We start from the raw sequence: 14,632 nt of genomic DNA on the forward strand, positions 1-14,632 counted from the left end.
GCAGTGGGGAATGAGCACTGTCAGCGCTTTGTACTAGCTCAATTAACCCCTTACATGCAGAGGGCCGTAGTGACCGAAGTATGTAAGGGGATTGATAGAGAGAGGTCACTTCCTCTGTCACTGCGTTGGCTTCCTGCAGCAAAATTGTGGGGAGCAACTGGCCTCTCTCTGATATGCCATAGATCAAAGCTTAACAGATCTAGAGGGAAGAGATTGGAGTCCAGAGGCACGATCTATTAGGCACCTGTCAGTATAACAGTAACAGGGTGGATAATACAGTGGACTACATACAGTATGTGTTTAAGTCATTTTGTGGGACTAGTAGGTATTGTCAAAAAATGTTTTTAAGTGCTTTAAAAAATGTACTCTACTCTGACAACCCCTTCACAATCCTTATGTTTTCCCTTGTAAAATAAGTGAAACTTACTAAGCTTGTGCCATAGAAATGACGTCTGCTTAGGGAGTGGAGGGACTCCAAGGAAGAAGATGTTATAATCGGCCAGCATCACCCTTCATGATGCCCTCCAGTACTGACTGGCCCCCCAGAACGAAGCTGTTCCTATTATACATTAGGTAGCCCCCCTTTCTCTGTGACATCATTTTATGGTCTCTTGTGGGCTGTGCTCTGATGTTCACAAAGTTCCATAATTCTAGGGTTTTTCAGATCTTTGCTCCTGGGCCACACAGGTGAAAGATATTAGCGTCATATTTAATATCTCGATTTTTCATTTACATTGATACCAAACACAACGCCTCTAGCACAATTTTACTGGCCAATACTAATTGGTCATGATTCCAACGATCTCCCCGTCGGGTGAGACGGTGCGCTGGGTTCCGCACGACACAGGGATTCTGGCAATATGTTTTTCATTTTTCTAGCATTATCTCAGCACTTTAAAACCTGTTTTGAAAGTTTTCCCGCTAATATAACAAAGAATGGTCTTTCTCTGAATCTTTTGGCTTTAGTTCTACCATCACCCAAAGTCATAAATACCTTAAGCTTCCAGGCCCATCAGATAATCGTCATGACGACCTGTGGCTGGTGAAGAGGAGGGGGATGATGACCCTTCAACAGTTCTAAATGACATACATATACATATATATATATATATATTAGAGTGCGTGTGTATTTGTGTATATATATGTGTGTGTGTATATATTATAAATGAGTGTGTGTATGTATAAATGTATATATGTATGTATATAATATATATATATATATATATATATATATATATATATATAATATATATATGTAGTCTCTTTTACTGGAGAGAAAATTGTAATATTTCTTAGAGGGGCGTGGCAGCTATAAGTCCCCTTACTTGGCAGCCAGACTGGCTTGCAAAGTCTCCTTAAGGAGAATAGTGTTCCCCCGTGGTCCCCACATAGCTTTCTCATGAGCCAGATCAGACACCCCCATACTTTGCACTGATGAGGGGCAAGCACCCCGAAACACCGTGTCTGCAAATTGGGATTCTGATCTGGCTTATATATCCTGAGTCATATTGCAAAGGATTGTTAAAAATCCACTTGTGACTTTTAGGATTGCTATATAAATATATATAAATACAGAGACCTGTGCCGGCCTGATCAGGTCTTATAAAAGACGATTATTAGCTGTAATTGCAAACAAGGGTTATTCCACAAAATATTAAACCTAGGGGTTGAATAATAATTGACCCACACTTTTATGTTGAAAATTCATTAAAATTTAACTGAGCAACATAACTTGCATCTGTTAATAAATCCTGCTCTTGTTTGAAGTTTGCAGGCTCTATAACTTACTTGCATCTTATCAAACCTGCTAAATCTGGAGGGGGTTGAAGACTACTTGTCGGCACTGAGATATATATATATATATATATATATATATATATATATATATCTATATACAGTGCCTACAAGTAGTATTCAACCCCCTGCAGATTTAGCAGGTTTACACATTCGGAATTAACTTGGCATTGTGACATTTGGACTGTAGATCAGCCTGGAAGAGTGAAATGCACTGCAGCAAAAAAGAATGTTATTTCTTTTTTTTTTTTTTTTAAATTGTGAAAAGTTTTATTCAGAGGGTCATTTATTATTAAACCCCTCAAACCACCAGAATTCTGTTTTGGTTCCCCTAAAGTATTAAGAAGTATTTCAGGCACAAAGAACAATGAGCTTCACATGTTTGGATTAATTATCTCTTTTTCCAGCCTTTTCTGACTAATTAAGACCCTCCCCAAACTTGTGAACAGCACTCATACTTGGTCATCATGGGAAAGACAAAGGAGCATTCCAAGGCCATCAGAGACAAGATCGTGGAGGGTCACAAGGCTGGCAAGGGGTACAAAACCCTTTCCAAGGAGTTGGGCCTACCTGTCTCCACTGTTGGGAGCATCATCCGGAAGTGGAAGGCTTATGGAACTACTGTTGGCCTTCCACGGCCTGGACAGCCTTTGAAAGTTTCCACCCGTGCTGAGGCCAGGCTTGTCCGAAGAGTCAAGGCTAACCCAAGGACAACAAGGAAGGAGCTCCGGGAAGATCTCATGGCAGTGGGGACATTGGTTTTAGTCAATACCATAAGTAACGTACTCCACCGCAATGGTCTCTGTTCCAGACGAACCCGTAAGGTACCTTTTAATTTCAAAGCGTCATGTCAAGGCTCGTCTACAGTTTGCTCATGATCACTTGGAGGACTCTGAGACAGACTGGTTCATGGTTCTCTGGTCTGATGAGACCAAGATCGAGATCTTTGGTGCCAACCACATACCTGACGTTTGGAGACTGGATGGCACTGCATACGACCCCAAGAATACCGTCCCTACAGTCAAGCATAGTGGTGGCAGCATCATGCTGTGGGGCTGTTTCTCAGCCAAGGGGCCTGGCCATCTGGTCCGCATCCATGGGAAGATGGATAGCACGGCCTACCTGGAGATTTTATCCAAGAACCTCCGCTCCTCCATCAAGGATCTTAAGATGGGTCGTCATTTCATCTTCCAACAAGACAACGACCCAAAGCACACAGCCAAGAAAACCAAGGCCCTGGTTCAAGAGGGAAAAAATCAAGGTGTTGCAGTGGCCTAGTCAGTCTCCTGACCTTAACCCAATTGAAAACTTGTAGAAGGAGCTCAAGATTAAAGTCCACATGAGACACCCAAAGAACCTAGATAACTTGGAGAAGATCTGCATGGAGGAGTGGGCCAAGATAACTCCAGAGACCTGTACCGGCCTGATCAGGTCTTATAAAAGACGATTATTAGCTGTAATTGCAAACAAGGGTTATTCCACAAAATATTAAACCTAGGGGTTGAATAATAATTGACCCACACTTTGTTGAAAATTTATTAAAATTTAACTGAGCAACATAACTTGTTGGTTTGTAAGATTTATGCATCTGATAATAAATCCTGCTCTTGTTTGAAGTTTGCAGGCTCTAACTTATTTGCATCTTATCAAACCTGCTAAATCTGCAGGGGGTTGAATACTACTTGTAGGCACTGTGTATATATATATATATATAATATATATTATATTATATATATATATATATATATATATATATATATATATATATATATATATATATATATATATATATATATATATATATATATATATATATATATATATATATATATATACACATATTATATATATATATATATATATAATTAGTACAGACCAAAAGTTTGGGCACACCTTCTCATTCAAAGAGTTTTCTGTATTTTCATGACTCTAAAAATTATAGATTCACATTTAAAGACATCAAAACTATGAATGAAAACATGTGGAATCAAATACTTAGTGTGAAACAACTGAAAATATGTCTTATATTCTAGGTTCTTCAAAGTAGCCACCTTTTGCTTTGATTACTGTTTTGCACCCTCTTGGCATTCTCTTGATGAGCTTCAAGAGGTAGTCACCGGAAATGGTCTTCCAACAGTCTTGAAGGAGGTCCCAGAGATGCTTAGCACTTTTTGGCACTTTTGCCTTCACTCTGCGGTCCAGCTCACCCGAAACCACCTCGATTGGGTTCAGGTCTGGTGACTGTGGAGGCCAGGTCATCTGGCGTAGCACCCCATCACTCTCCTTCTTAGTCAAATAGCCGTTACACACCGTGGAGGTGTGTTTGGGGTAATTGTCCTGTTGAAAAATAAATGATGGTCCAACTAAACGCAAACTGGATGGAATAGCATGCCGCTGCAAGATGCTGTGGTAGCCATGCTGGTTCAGTATGCCTTCAATTTTGAATAAATCCCCAACAGTGTCACCAGCAAAACACCCCAACACCGTCACACCATCTCCTCCATGCTTCACGGTGGGAACCAGGCATGTAGAGTCCATCCGTTCACTTTTTCTACAAAGACACGGTGGTTGGATCCTAAGATCTCAAATTTGGACTCATCAGATCAAAGCACAGATATCCACTGGTCTACTGTCCATTCCTTGTGTTTTTTTGCCCAAACAAGTCTCTTCTGCTTGTTGCTTGTCCTTAGCAGGGGTTTCCTAGCAGCTATTTTACCTGCTGCACAAAGTCTCCTCTTAATAGTTGTTCTAGAGATGAGGTGTGTCCAAACTTTTGGTCTCTACTATATATATATCTATCTATCTATATATATATATATATATATATATATATATATATATATATATCTCTATCTATATATATATATATAGATATATATATATATATATATATATCTATATATATATATATATCTATATATATACTCTGTGTGCATGTATGTGCCTACAATTGTGTCAACATACATATACACCGCATACACTTCACATACACACACCACATACAGTGTGTGCAGGCTTGTGCCTGTGTCTACATGTGTGTGCATGTCTTTGCATGTGTTTGCCTTTCTGCATGTCTACATATGTATGTTTGTATCCGTGTGTGTATGTGCCTGGCTGCATTCTTGTGCATGTCTGCGTATGTGTGTGTGTGTGTCTGTGCGTGCGTCTGTGTGCGTGCATGTGACTGGCGGCGTTCTAGTGCGTGTCTGTGTGCGTGCGTCTGTTTGCATGATTATGTATGTGTGTATGTCTGCGTTCATGTGCATGTCTGTGTGAATATGTGCATGTGTATCTACGTGCACCTGTCTGCATGTATGTAAATTTTTCTGCATGTGTGCATATTTGTGTGCCTGTTTGTGTGTGTCAGCATGTCTGTACATTTGTCTGTGTCTCTACGTATATAAGCTTATATTTGTGTATGTGCGTATTTCTGTGTCTGCATATGCGTGTTTGTGTCCATGTCTTTGTGTGTTCATGCCTGTGTGTTTACGTATGTATAAAAAAGTGTGGTTGTCTGCATGAGCGTTCATGTCTGTGCATTTGTATGCATTTGTCTGTGTGCCTGTCTGCATGCATTTGTCTGTCTTTGTATATCTGTTTATGTATATGCATGTGTGTGCATGTATGTGTGTCTACATACGTTTGCATGTCAGTGCATCTTTGTATGTGTGCGTGTGTGGATGTATGCATGCATGTGTTAGTGTGTGCCTGTCTGCATGTGTATGCATCTATGTGGGTCTACATCACATCTTTAAACATCGCTGCTATGCGCCGCGCTCTGATGTCATCGCGTGGCCTCGGATGGGTGTGGTGTCCATTTCACCACATGGGATATGAAGCCGCAGGGTGGATGAGGGAGAGCACAGGGAGGTGAGAAGAATCTTTTTTTTTTCCTTCCTCAGTGAATAGAGAGAGTAGTGGATATAGGAGCCCAGGATGGGGCAGTTTAGGGGCCTGGGATGGAGGAACATAGGGGCCCAAGATGGGGCAATTTAGGGGCCTGTGATGGAGGAACATAGGGGCCCAGGATGGGAGACATTATTAAATAAAGGGGGCTAGGATTGGAGACATTATTAAATACAGGGGCCAGGATGGGGGACATAATTACTATATGGGGCCAGAGTGAGGAACATACATTTATTGGTTTATGATGGCAAATAGTGGAGATAATTACTGTAGTGGCAAATTAGGGGTCATTATTACTGATGAAATATAGTTTATTTTTTAGGATACGAACTTCCATGGTGGGAACAGAAGTCTGATGTAGTGTAGAAATTGAGGAAACAGTGTGGAATGTTTCCTGGGAGTGATCAGCTATAGGTGACTGTGTGTTCATTTCTGCAGAGGTATGTTCTGGCTGGAAGAAATGATGGTGGTCAGCGCCAGATGGAGAGGAAAAGCGAAGGTGAACAACGTCAGCTAGAGACGTCGCTGGTAATTCAGTGTATTACGTGTACACACGTATATACACACACACACACACACACACACACACACACACACACACACACTATACATTATATATACAGAACTCCTGTGTATAATGTCACTGATGATCACTGTATTACCTATATACAGATTTCCTAGTGATCACTGTATTAGCTGTACACTATCCACATACACTATATACAGAGCTTCTGTGTATAATGTCACTAGTGTTCACTGTATTACCTGTACACTGACACTATATACAGAGCTCTTGTGTACAATGGCACTGATGGTAATATTAGTGTTATTAGTATTGTGGTATTTATTCATGATCATTATTGTAGTATTATTCAGTCAGTAAGTATGGTGTCTGGTCATGGCATGTTGGTATCTGACCCTTGTAAGTGGTTGTATTCAGTCACTATGTTGTGTTAATATGTGGTCTGGTCACGATATGGTGGTAGTTCTCTTTTGTATGTGGTATTATTTGGTCACCATGTGGTTTAGTCACAGTGTGGCTGTATTTCTCCCTTGCATGTGGTATTATTCGGTCACTATGTGGTCTGGTCACGGTGTGGCGGTATTTCTTCCTTGTATGTGCGTGTATTCGGTCACTATGTGGTGGTAATATGTTGTCTGGTCACGGTGTGGTGGTATTTCCCCCTTGTATGTGGTATTATTGGTCTTGGTTGGTTTAGTGGATTGTGTTGTGTATGGAGGTCACTTTTTCTCTCTGATATCAATATGGGGAAGATTCTTTATTTCCAATAGAGATTAAACACTTGAATGTTTAACCCCTCCCTATCCTGCGATTATTACACTATAGCACATATGCACTTACAAAGGTTGTCTGGTGAAAACAAGTAATCGCCTCTTCATTTTACTATATGGAGGACTATCTGACCCCATTATACTCTTCTAAAGCCCCGTGCACATATTGAGCATTCGGTCAGTATTTTACTTCAGTATTTGTAGCCAAAACCAGGAGGGGAACAATCAGTGGAAAAGTATAATAGAAACAAGGGCACCACGTCTCCATTTTTCACCCACTCCTGGATTTGGCTACAAATACTGATATAAGATACTGACCGTGTTTGTGGGGCACTTTTGTTGAATCATATTTTATGGCTGCAATCAAAGGAGAATCTAGGGGCTTCAATAGGAGGAAAATTATTTGGTAAGGGCTGTAAAGTTGTGAAATATGCTCTTCTCTGTCCCAGCTGAATATTTTTATTTATTATTAATTTGTTTGTTTTGTTTTTTTTTCTTGGGGGGGCCAATTAGAAATTCTGCTATGGGGCCCCATGATTTCTATGTTCACCCCTGCTGGTCCCCATTGTAAGACCCAATTCCTGTGCAGGGGTTAAGGGCTGGTTGGGTTTTTTCTGGAATTTGCCAGATAAAGTTGCTTGTGCCAAGTCTGTCCAAGGTGGCCATTTGAGCCTGTGACCATTGACAGATGAACCACTGGGCCTTTTTTGTCATATCAAGATTAAATGTCAAAAATGCTTTATAAGTGCTGCTTACACTTCCTAGTATTGTGGGAATGGGGATTTCATTCTCCCTTAGTCATCACTCTAGATTTACATACCGTATTTTTCGGACCATAAGACGCACTTTTTTTCCCCCAAATGTTGGGGGAAAGTGGGGGGTGCGTCTTATGGTCTGAATGTGGCTGCGGGGAATGAGGGTGCTGCGGTGGAGCGGGTCATCGGGGGCACGAGCAGGCCGTAGCAGCCTGCCGTGACCACGTGGGCCCGCTCATTACATATGCACGCCCATCCTCCCGCCCATCTCTCAGCGGTGAAGACGGTGATGACAGGTGGGTGGGGGGGATGAGCGTGGGGGGTCCGCGCATAATTAACAGCCGGCCCGCATGATCACCCCTGGCAACTACAGCCTGGAGTGATCATGTGCGGCTGTATTCACTGCCCCCGTGCATCATGATCAGCGCTGTGTGCAGTGAATCAGTGTACTCACCCGTCATCGTGTGTGGAGCCGTCCCCCTGCAGCAACACTATGTCTTCCTGTCTGTGCCAGTCAGCTGATCTGTGTAGAGAGCGGGGAACATAGTGATGACGTCATCGCTGTGCGCGCCGCTAGTGTCCACACAGATCAGCTGACCGGACAGCTGACAGCAGACAGGAAGACATCGCGATGCTGAAGACAACAGTAATGGCTCCACACAGCGGCACTGCAGCTGAGACAGAGAGGAAGATTATCGGTGCTGCAGGGAGTGAGGAAAGGGGAGTCTAAACGTTTTTTGTTTTTTTTTCTGTACCATAGGATACAGGCCATATACCAGGATGGGGGTATTTTATGAGCAGGATGGGGGTATTTTATGAGCAGGATGGATGGGGGTATATGAGCAGGATGGATGGGGGTATATGAGGAGGATGGGGGTGTATTAGCAGGATGATGGCATATGAGCAGGATGCTGGTGTATGAGCAGGATGGATGGGGGTATATGAGCAGCATGGATGGGGGTATATGAGCAGCATGGATGGTGGTATATGAGCAGCATGGATGGGGGTATATGAGCAGGATGGATGGGGGTATATGAGCAAGATGGATGGGGGTATATGAGCAGGATCATATACAAGGCAGGAAGATCGTTACCAGAATGGGGTACCTTAGTAGAGAATTTGGGGACATTACCCCCATAACAGTGTCAGCAGCAGATCCTCGCCCCATAACAGTGTGTCATGAGCAAATTTTTTAGTTAAAATTTTATTTTCTTATTTTCCTCCTCTAAAACCAGGGTGCGTCTTATGGTCAGGTGCGTCTTATAGTCCGAAAAATATGGTACATAACTACATTCTCTATAATTCATTTATTCTGGATTGTCATGTAGAGATATAAAGGCTTGTTTTTCTAATATATGGAGGATGATTACCCAATGCACCATTCGTATTGTCTGATCCCTGTCTTTGAGTTGTATGACAGTCATCTTCTCTTTAACACTTTGACATTACACATTATGGGGCTTATTCATCAAGGAACAGCATAGCTCACAATCACAATACACCAGTCTTGTAGAAGGCGCTAAATTCATTAAGAGGTGGACACCACTTAATGAATTTAGTGCTTCTGGTAAGTGTCATGCACCTCTGTGTGCTGTACCAGAAGTTCAGAAGCCAGCATTTTTCATGAATTTGACAGCTGTTCATGCCCTGCCCGGTTCAGTTCTTGCTCTACCCAGTTCTGTCTTAGCTCCACCCATTTTGTCAGAGCTGGTTCAAATTTGAAAAGTTGCATTGTGCAAGAATTTTGAACTTTTCAAAGCTTTTAAACCACTTTTATGGCATAAAATCTTTGAGTTGGTGCCTAAATGCCCATGTAGTTAATGGCTATTCAAAATGACAATGGTGACTCTCAGCCCACAGTTTGTTTTCTTAAAGTCATTGTCCACTATTTGGATAACCCCTACTCATTGTCGGTTTGGCCCCATTAAAATAAAAAAAGCTTGTACTTACCTCTCATCCCTGCCCAGCTAGAGAGGTGTCTGCGCTCATATACCCGAGGATCATGTGTGAGCCCCACGCCCAGTCACCTCCACTTCTCTCTCTGGGACTTGTATTTAATCAACACAAAGTGAGTGGCCAGTCGCTGCTTTTATTTCCTGTGGATTACTATCTGGGTGTCACATCGATGTCTGTACATACTTCTGTAAACCCTACCCTGGTTGATAGGCGGTGCCGCACTAAAACTACTGTTATTACTGGATGTCAGCAGTGTGTGGGTGTTTAGGTTTCAGATCACTAAGACTAGTTTACCTTTACCTATTCACTTATTTCTGCAGTGAGTTGGTAGGTAATTTGCTGTCTGCTGGGAGCCATAGACTGGGCTCCCTTTAAAGGGAAAGTGTCGTAAAAAAAAAAAATCTCAATAACTGAAAAATGTAAAGTATTAATGTTTTAATGTTTTGTTTAAATATTATTTGTTTTTAATTGAGCAAAATGTAAAAAAAAATTAAAGTTTGATATTTTCCACTGTGAAACACTAGGGGGAGCAGCTGCTGAAATCCTACAGAAATCCCACTGTAGAAATAGCCTGGATTACAGCTGTAGTAAAGTGGGCGGAGTCTGCTCTCCTGTGTGCGATGTCGCCCCCCCCTCCCAACCTGAGTGTTTCCAACAGATAAGAGAGAATGAAATGTAGGGACACAGTGCGGAGCCATTTTGTTGGTGACCAGAAATGTCTAAAGTGTCACCAAGGACAGCTGGAGTATCACACAGGACAGGATTAGATACACGGCTCAGCAGACAGTATCAAACAGGATAGGATTAGATACACGGCTCAGCAGACAGTATCACACAGGAGAGGATTAGATACACAGCCCTGCATACAGTATCACACAGGATAGAATTAGATACACGGCTCCGCAGATAGTATCACAAAGGAGAGTATTAGATACACGGCTCAGCAGACAGTATCACACAGGAGAGGATTAGATACAGTATCACACAGCATTAGATACACAGCTCAGCAGACCGTATCACAGGATAGGATTAGATACACAGCCCTGCATACAGTATTACCAGTTCACGCACAGTCGACAGGTGGCAGGAGGAAGGGGGGGGGGTTGAGCGGGGGTGTTTTTGGAGACTAGCAGCGGCGGTGGTGGGGGGAGGGGCGCCGGTACTCACATGCAGAGGCACACAAAAACACACAGCAGCGGTGGGCAGAGCGGGGGCTGGGTAGAGCGGAGGGAGGGGGTGTCATTGGAGACTGTAACGGCGGGAGGAGGGGAGGGTAGGCGACCCGTACTCACACATCCTGGCGGTTGACGGGTAAAGTGGAGCAAACAGCATGGCTGTGAGCTCCACAATGATGGCGCCGATCTCCTCCCTCTGCTGTGATCTGGACAGCCCAGGGGTTGCATCCAGGTCACAGCAGACGCCTACTGTAACGTTACTAAATGGGGTCGGATCCCGACCACTGTTCTCTATGCACAGGGGCTGCCATAAAGGAGTGAGTAACTGTCGTTACACACACAGCAAATCCAGCATGGCAGCTCCCAGTGCCTTCAGTAAAATTAGAATTAAATAAAAACTAAATAAGCAGTGATTTTAATTTTGTATTAGAAATACTTGATTTCATAATCACTATTTTTAATACAAAAATAAAAAACCGCGACCCCTTCCCTTTAATATAATCCTAGCAGTCTCCAGCTGCCAGTATGATTAATCAACAAGAAGTGAATGGTCAGCCACCGCTCTCATACCCTGTCGATTACTCATACATCCGAAGGTGGGTAGAGAGAAGCAAACTGATGATTGGGCACAGGACTCGCGTGACGTCACAACCTCATATGAGTCACTGGAACGCAACTGCCAACACACTTGCACGGGAGTTTGTTTTATATTATTTTAATGGGGCCAAAGATAGTGAGTGAGAGGGTTTGTCCAACTAGTTGACAACCCCTTGAATCTACAGCAAAGGATAAACTCGATAGGTTACGAAATTTTCCAACTGACCTTATTAGTGACTGTTGCATGATTGAACATTTAATATAATATAATACATCTTTTCTATTTTTCCAGCTGTTGTTGTACAACGTAGCGGATCGTGTGAATTTAGGCCTAATCCCTACATCTGAAGCAGGTTACCATGTAGCTTGTAGAGTTTTGAAGAAAAATACTGGAGGTATGCTACATATTCACCACAATGTAGACTGTTTCTTAAGCAAACATGAAATGGGTGATGACAACATGTCTGCAAAGGATAATGGAAGTTCACATAGAATAATGTGGAGAAAATGGGCTGAGTCTACTGAAATTAAAATCCGGACGTTTTTGGAAGAAATCCATAACTTTTCATGGCACACAACTATTGTTCGTGTTGAGAAGGTGAAATCATATGCACCACACGTGGACCACGTTGTCTTGGACCTTGACTGTCGACCATTACCAAAAATGTTATAACTAGAGCTGAGCAGACTCGCAAAAAGCAGGACTGGTAGGTCCCTGCTCATTTTCTTAAAAAGTCCGGATGCAGTCCAGAATCTGGTACCCATATAAGTCTATGGGAACCAAAATCCGGGGATTAAAAATGTTGGTGGAAGGGATAGGAGCGTGCACGGTGTACTCATCCATGCTCCGTGTCATGGCGGAAAGCTGCTTCCAGGTCGCGCATTCACTTCTGGAGCTGCGTGGTTCTACATCGTGGAAGGATGCTAGAATGTATGGACTCCTTCCAGGTATGACGTAATTTGGCCCGTGATAGGGGGGCGTGTTCAAAATGCAGCCTGCGATGTGTCCTGCTCTGCTCAGCCTGAGCAACCTGCTTCATGTAACAGGCAGCTCAGGATGAGCTGCGCCCGCAAAGTGTACTCCTCTGTTCAGCCTGAGCATCCTGCCCATAGCATCCTGCTGTACCCAATTAATTGATAAAACTTCCATTTTATTGATATATATTAAAAACTCAACTCAAACAAAACACACAAAACTGTTTCACCATATGAGGGTTGTCACTATATCAATAATTTCTATAAAGTCACCAACAAAGTGAGGGAGGAGAGAGCTTATCCATTAAGTATCTCATACAATATATAATGAAAAGTTTTTTCAGTTGAAAACCATCTTTGTCTTAAATCCCTAATGAGATCTTTTCCTACCTATCAATGGAGTACATCCTTATTTTAACGATGCCTCCATTCCTCGGCGGCTCTCCCTTTCCTCACCCTCTCTTATCTTCCTCAGTTTTGACAAAATAAAATGAAAAATGCTCCTCTTCCCCATAACCATATTAACAACCCATCACCAGCTGTCTCAATGCACAATAACAAATTATTTTTATATAGATGCAGAAAGGAATGTATACAAGGGGGTAATCCACACCCTAATTTAAAGGGGCTGTATCTATTTACATAAATCAGGCATTAGGTTATATATTTTTGTCGTACTAGGCTGTCACTCAATTTTCTTGCCCCTGCCTACCAATGGAGTGTAACATCCTAATTTTTATGATGTCCCCATTTCTCGGCGGCTTACCCTCATAATCACTAGGTTCCCTTGTCACAATCAAATGGGTTTCCCTTGCTTAAATGTAGGGGATTATATAGAGGTTATAATAAATAGTCACTTATCTGTTGCTTTTCAGTTATAGGTGCCTTAGCTCTATAGGTGCTCTCGTAGAGTTGCATTGGGAACTTGTGACGTAACTTCTGGCCAGCCAGTCAGAAGTTACAATCAGTAATATGTTGGTATGCACTAAACGGTAGTCTGATAGCTGCTCAGTGGTATTGGTAAATAAATCCAAGGCAGCAAATACCATAAAAAGCAGTATACGATTTTATTTCATCGCTGTGGTGTGTGCATACATAATCATATAAATAAAAAGAAAATACAACAAATAGTATTAACACAGACAAGTTCAGTTGGACTAACAAGATACATAAAAAAATAACAAAGAAACGCATATTATCTGGGTATAATGCATAGTGCTAATTCATAAAAGCAACAAACATAATTATGCAGATAACATACTTCGTTCATAAATATGTAAAAACATTTATATATCTTTAGATTATATTAGTATAATATATATAATCATACACCGATTTCGATATCAAGGTAGATTAATTATCAAACACCAAAACGAATTATATTACCTTAAAAATTGTTACTTTATTCACATATATGCCACAAACAAGGTACACACATTTTATACAAAAAATGATGAGAAGAAAGGTGGGAATCAATGTCCCCTAATCCTCACCCTTCCTGTCATACAGGGGTCGGCGTCCTACAGTTTATTGACGCCCCCGTTCCTCGTCGACTAGAGTCCTGTCCTGACCCTCCACTGACACTAAAGAAATTCCCATGTGTCTAGATAAAAGTGGGTAAGGTGAAACACCCAAGAAAGGACCAACAGGGATAGTGTGTGATACCATAAAACACTTAATTACTGTCAGTACATGTCATGGATTGTCTATGGGGTGGGTTATGACTCAGTCGACTGTCAATCAATATAAATTGTAAAAACTTTTGCTGCATTTAGTCCAGGATGCACCCTACGCGTTTCGCCCTCTTATCAAGTCAATAGGGTTCATCAGGGGTACGGCGGCATTGATCCTTGACATTTATGTCACAGCTACAACCTAGAACATAAACATAATTTTGAGACCACTATTACCAATTCTGGAGGTCTGTAGTTACATTATAATGTGGATAAAAGGACAGTACTGACCATTAGTATTGGGTAGATACCAAGGAATCTATACTGTTAAAAATTTCTCCTCCGGGGACCAGACCAGGACATTGCTTTTAATGATTAAGAAATAAAGAGTATATAAACAAAGTACATGTCATTGTACATAGAGTAAGACCGCACATATATACACACATATATACCTGATACAGAGGATTAGGGGTATATATATATATCTCCGCACGTCTGAGGACTA

The 14,632-nt window shown here is 41.8% G+C and overlaps 1 protein-coding gene across 1 annotated transcript in view; it reads left to right on the forward strand.

Moving 5' to 3' along the window:
• The window catches only part of TYW2 (tRNA wybutosine-synthesizing protein 2), a 36,021-nt gene extending 22,221 nt beyond the window's left edge, over window positions 1-13,800 (forward strand). Inside the window, exon 6 of the mRNA XM_075332609.1 lies at window positions 11,769-13,800. Within this exon, the coding sequence (XP_075188724.1) occupies window positions 11,769-12,149 (381 nt within the window). The 3' untranslated portion in view covers window positions 12,150-13,800. The remainder of the gene's footprint in view (window positions 1-11,768) is intronic.
• The last annotated feature ends 832 nt before the right edge of the window (window positions 13,801-14,632 follow it).

The sequence above is a fragment of the Anomaloglossus baeobatrachus genome, unplaced genomic scaffold, assembly GCF_048569485.1.
Source record: "Anomaloglossus baeobatrachus isolate aAnoBae1 unplaced genomic scaffold, aAnoBae1.hap1 Scaffold_4022, whole genome shotgun sequence".
NCBI lineage: Eukaryota > Metazoa > Chordata > Amphibia > Anura > Aromobatidae > Anomaloglossus > Anomaloglossus baeobatrachus.